The 5224-nt window shown below is 29.2% G+C and overlaps 1 protein-coding gene across 2 annotated transcripts; it reads right to left on the bottom strand.

The window, feature by feature from the left end:
* Window positions 1-1768: 1768 nt before the first annotated feature.
* On the bottom strand, window positions 1769-4555 carry LOC122570145 (leucine-rich melanocyte differentiation-associated protein-like). Of its 2 annotated transcripts, XM_043732086.1 has the most exons (5): window positions 3800-4231; window positions 3003-3263; window positions 2620-2880; window positions 2278-2492; window positions 1769-2153 (listed from the first exon to the last, which is right to left on the bottom strand). In XM_043732086.1, coding segments are annotated over exons 1-5 (801 nt in total). In that variant the 5' UTR covers window positions 3802-4231; the 3' UTR covers window positions 1769-2091. The 2 variants fall into 2 exon arrangements, with proteins under 2 accessions (XP_043588021.1, XP_043588020.1); XM_043732085.1 differs by lacking the exon at window positions 3800-4231 and adding an exon at window positions 4318-4555 and having other exon boundaries at window positions 1769-2492.
* Between the last annotated feature and the right edge of the window lie 669 nt (window positions 4556-5224).

Raw genomic sequence — 5224 nt, 5'->3', positions numbered from 1 at the left:
GTTCGAGCTTCGATATTTTCAAAAGATCGGAAAATTAAAGAAACCAATGGTTCATAAAAATTTGTGCTTTTCCTATATGTAATTTTTCAGCTAAATTTAAAGAACGTTTAATCCGATATAACAGATGACAAAATTGCAATGGGGGAAAAATATGCGTAATCTTACGTGTTTGAAATCGCCGGCAGATTGACATTTTCCAATAATGTTTGCAAGTAATTAATTGACATGTCGTGTAATATCGGTGGTTCCCATTCGTAATCGCTGAAACAATTTACGATATCATACAAATATCGGTATCGGTGATAGATAAGACATTAAACTTAAGATGAAGATAGCTTTCGAAAAAAAATAAAAAAAAAAAATAAAAAGAAACTTGACATAGTTCGTTATTTCAACTATTTCTTCAGTTCAGAAAAAAAGGTACTAATTGTTTGTTGATTCCGTGAAAAATTTGTATACATGAAATTTTGTAACATATAATGTTACGATATTCGTAATTATCTTATTATTAGTTTATTTATAATAAAACGAATGTGGATTTAATATGTACATCATGAGTTGTGTATGTCGAGTAGATTATTATTATAATATCATAGATTGTTAGAAAAGAAACAATTCAGAAAATTGAATGATGCTTATATTCGACTCGTAAAGTCATCGTAATGAAAGAAGAGAAACATTCTCTCGTGATTTATTGAAGTTACAATGCTTTAATTTGCCACATGATATTACTGTATGCTTTATCAAGTCACCGTTTATTTGCAATATATTCTGGCGTAAAATGGAATTTACGACTTATCCCAACACGTTCAATAAACTTTCTTATCTTACACATGTTTACGACCGTCTGAGCAACGTTTCCTATTAAGGAACGAATATCGAATTAATCTCGAAACGATCGCACCCAAAGGGTTCACAATCAAAATGTTTCGGAACAAAATTCTTACCGAGACATACGATATTTCGAGTGTGTAAGATTTCATGCAAAATTAAATACAGATAGTATTTAGAATCGTCGAAGTTCATTAGCAAATTCCTATTATCTTTCTACTTCCTATTATTAATTATTACTAATTACATGCGCATACATATACATTGTTTCGATTATTCATCACATATAACGAAGCAGTTAAATATAGATCGGTATCGTTGCTTACAAATTATTTCACAGATAACGAAATTAATTAAAAATTATATCACAAATCGGTAAAATCTTCTGTCAAAGAAGAAGCTTCGTGAAATTGAAACTTCAATCAGAATGTGTCGTTTGAAAAATAGAATATTTGATGATATTATTTTTTTCACATATTTCATCATAACATTAATTATATTATGTGATATTATGAAATACGGTGTGCCGTAAATCTGTATCAGAAATTTGAGACGTTTTATGGTTAATATATAATCTTGGAATACCTGTACGTGGAATGGAAATAGGAAAGTCTCATGGATATTTTAATAAATAAATTTTAAAACATTAGTTCCTTCAAATGAAATCATTGGAAGATGTATATAACAAAAGGGCTTCTCCGATATTCTATTCTTCCGATAAGAACAGAATTGTTCAAGTTCATGATATTCACATATTTAAACGTACCTGATTGAATAAAGATTCAACAAGAAAGGCTAAAAAATGAAGAGAACAAAATATGAATTATGCAAAAACATTAAATAATAAACAAATTAAATTGTTAAAATGTCCTAAAAATTATTTTGAAAAACAAAATATTTGGATAAATAGAAAGCTATTGATTAAAAACAAGCTGTATATAGTTTCGTAATAAAGACTTTTATTTTTATTCGTTATAGGCATTGGTATAAAATATTTCTGATAAAATACAACAAGTACATGCGTTGTAGAAGTACGTAACATAACATTTACAAAAAGTTATTGCAAAATTAAACGTATGTAATTCCTGAATAGTAGTTAAGTTCTATTAATTAATAACAATTATTGTATAATTAAATACATTCTTGTTGAGTTCGTATGCATTGTAAAATCATTTTTTTCTATGTAAACAAGCCAATCATATTAGTTAGTTCCAAGTATGAAAAAGATAAATATATGTATGCAATTTCTTCTATACTGTATTAAATTATACAATACACTTGTTTTGTTACTGCCCTATGTGGTTGCTTCTGTGTATTTGTTCCTATGTAAAATAAAAAATGTATATCTACCTTCCCACAAATATTTTTTACTGTGACAAAAATGGACAGCTTTCAAGCAAGACCATATTATTAAGATAATACTGTCTTAAACAACAAAGTTCGTACCTCTTGCTTTCAACTTACAAGGCAGTGTAGGTTTTGAAAATATATTTGCAATTTTGTTGTGTAGATGTCTAATGCATTCTGGAAGAGGAGCATTTTCAGTTAGATTCTCTAACAGTGGTCGCTTGAAAAGCCTTTTTGCCTCCTGTCGTTGTTCTGGAGTCACAGCTCTATCATCCAGATGTACCAAATGAGGGAACCAAGATATGACGTATAACCTTTTTTTTTATAAAAATATTTATAACAGTAAAGTATATGTAATCTGCATGTATTCAACGTATGTGATTATTATTTATGTTATTATTAAAGCAGTTGATATATTTCAATTGCTTTTTATATTCATACCTGTACTGAAGATAATCATAAAAGGTACCACCATTTAAATAACTTGGTGCTGCCTTGTTTCCCATAAGGCACAAATATCTGAGGTTGGGTAGACTCTCATAGAGATTCTTAATAAATGGATACAATTCTTCTATATTATTATGATTTAACCACAGAAGCTGAAGTTTTGGCATATGTGGAAAAACTGTGTGATCATCTATATTATTATGGTCTAGGTTTAAAGATGTTAAATTTTCAAATTCTGCCAAAAATTGTAAATTTCTAAAAGTGTAACAGGAAAATAAATCTCATTTGATTGTATGGCTTTTGATCACTTAAACTTGAACATTAATTCATGCATGTATAATTGCATTACATGCATAAATATGTCAAATAATACATACCTACTAAACTTATTATGACTAATATCCAGTGTGTGGAGAGTATTACTATAATTTTCAATAATGTCAAATGGCATATAAAAAAGGTTTTCAAAAGCAAGTGATAAGGAATCAACAACATCTACAGATGGTTTATCTGAAGATAAAGAGTTTGAATGTCTACAATGTAAATCTACAAATATTAGTCTTCCTAAGGAAGTCATAGCAAGTTGTTCCACTTCGTCTGCTTCTTTTTGCAATTCTAACTCATTAGTGTAATCCAACCTGCAAAGAGGTTATTCTATTTAATGCAATAACATCCAGTATTCTCTGATTCAGAGAAAAACGAAGGAAAAAAAAATTCATTCACATGTTTAATATTTTTTAAAGCATCTTAATAACTGGTAAGAAATGTAAAGATATTTTCTGATATAAAATGTATACAACTTATATTTGAAAACTATATATTAGTATATGTATGACTAAAAGTTAACATTAAACTACAAAAATATTGATTATTAACATTAGTAAAAATTTAACACTGTGAGCATTTTATTTCAGGCAGCTTACTTTCTCCCCCCTTTTTAGTATACATTTCTTTGAACACAGATGTGTTAGCTTATGAAATACGAAATTTCTAAAAGTTACATTACACATAAACAATTTTGATAATCTTCTCATGCGTTAATACTAAGAAACCTATATGAATGTATCCATCGTAGAAAATTTACAAGTATATAAATTCTCAATGGATATCTTGGAATGATTAATAAGTTACTGATAAAAAGTCTCACGAAAACACACTTAATCATAATACTTACATTATGCCTCGACTTGTATCACAATACAGGGCAGTAACTTCAAACGAACAATCAACGCGTTAGGATCATGCAATACACTTTTCACTCACTACATTTACCTATACTATTCACCCTAACATTGGTCAAAGCTACAGCTTGCATTGAAAGATAATATTGCGTAAATAGAAGATCATGTAAGGCTGTAAGGCTTCAGTGTAATATGCAATGCATGTAGTGATTAGGTCAACCATAGTGAGTCTTCCTGCAGTTTGAATGATACTGAGCTCTCATCCGCGAAGATAGTACATAAAATTTATCGTTTATCTGATGGCAGTTGACGATAAGATATGGGCGAAACCGATTCGCAATTAAAATACTATCTGTATTGTGAGTGGCTCGAACCGAAACGGGAAACATTGAGGTTAGAAATAGAACATTACATAATGTTTAAAATGCTAGGTAATGTATTAACAGCGTAAGTGAAATGTTGATCATTAGCCAAGATGAACAAGTAAAAATATATAATACGAAGGACTTACCGAATTTTCCTGCATATTTCGTTTTCAAATCTTCCCACTGAATGAGATTATGAAACTTCGAACACTGTATTGTAGTGAGATGGTGCTGCGTTACCATTTGGAATGCATGTAAACTGTTAATATGGTTGAGAATCGAACGAAACGTTTTACGACATCGATTAATCGTTTTATCATTCTGTATTTTTCAGTTTGGCGGTAATCGTGCGTTATGTACCATTATTTTTTTTATTGCAACGAGCTGAAACAAGTATATTACTGCTGTTTAAAGCAGAAAGTGAGATGACATTCGTAGAATGCGTATTACATAAAAATTTGTGATCTAAAGTTCAAATTTTTATATCTTCCATCCATTCATTAATTTCTTCAGCAAAGTAAAGATGAAAATAAGGTAACGTTTGTAAGATATTTAATGATGTAAGATCATGATCTTAAGTTAAAATGGCTGTGGTAGATTTGTAGTTAGAACTTTCATATTTTTATTCGCAATATAAAAATTATGACATTTGATAATATTATTTAATCGTGTGTCAGCGTTTTCAAATCTAATTCGAGAAAAATAATACTTCTGCTAAGTTCTACCATCTACACACACGCACCTTAACCTTTATATCTATTTTACCTGTATATTACGGCAAATAATACTATAATCCCTTTGTATTAATGTATTAAACAAATTTATATATGTAAAACCATCTTTCTCTCACATCAGAAAGATATATCTTACATCACAAAGATCTGCCACAACCACAACATTATATTACACCAGAGAGATTATGCTAACGAAATACAAACGAAACATAATGGGAATAATAATTCATTATAGAGTTAAAGTCCATATACATGTTTATTTAAAGAGCTAATGTGCATTTAGTTTTTACATAACATTGCTCGTATCGTTATCGACACG

Source organism: Bombus pyrosoma, linkage group LG8, assembly GCF_014825855.1.
Source record: "Bombus pyrosoma isolate SC7728 linkage group LG8, ASM1482585v1, whole genome shotgun sequence".
Classification (NCBI taxonomy): Eukaryota; Metazoa; Arthropoda; class Insecta; order Hymenoptera; family Apidae; genus Bombus; species Bombus pyrosoma.
Note: the sequence above shows the minus strand (reverse complement) of the source record. Positions and strands in the feature narration are given on the sequence as shown.

Excerpts from the sequence above, each read along its gene's own strand:
- LOC122570145 (XM_043732086.1), bottom strand. Across the intron at positions 2,493-2,619 it reads TATGATTATCTTCAGTACAG|GTTATACGTCATATCTTGGT; the intron begins GTATGAATATAA and ends ATAAAAAAAAAG. Across the intron at positions 2,154-2,277 it reads TTGTAAGTTGAAAGCAAGAG|GAACAAATACACAGAAGCAA; the intron begins GTACGAACTTTG and ends TATTTTACATAG.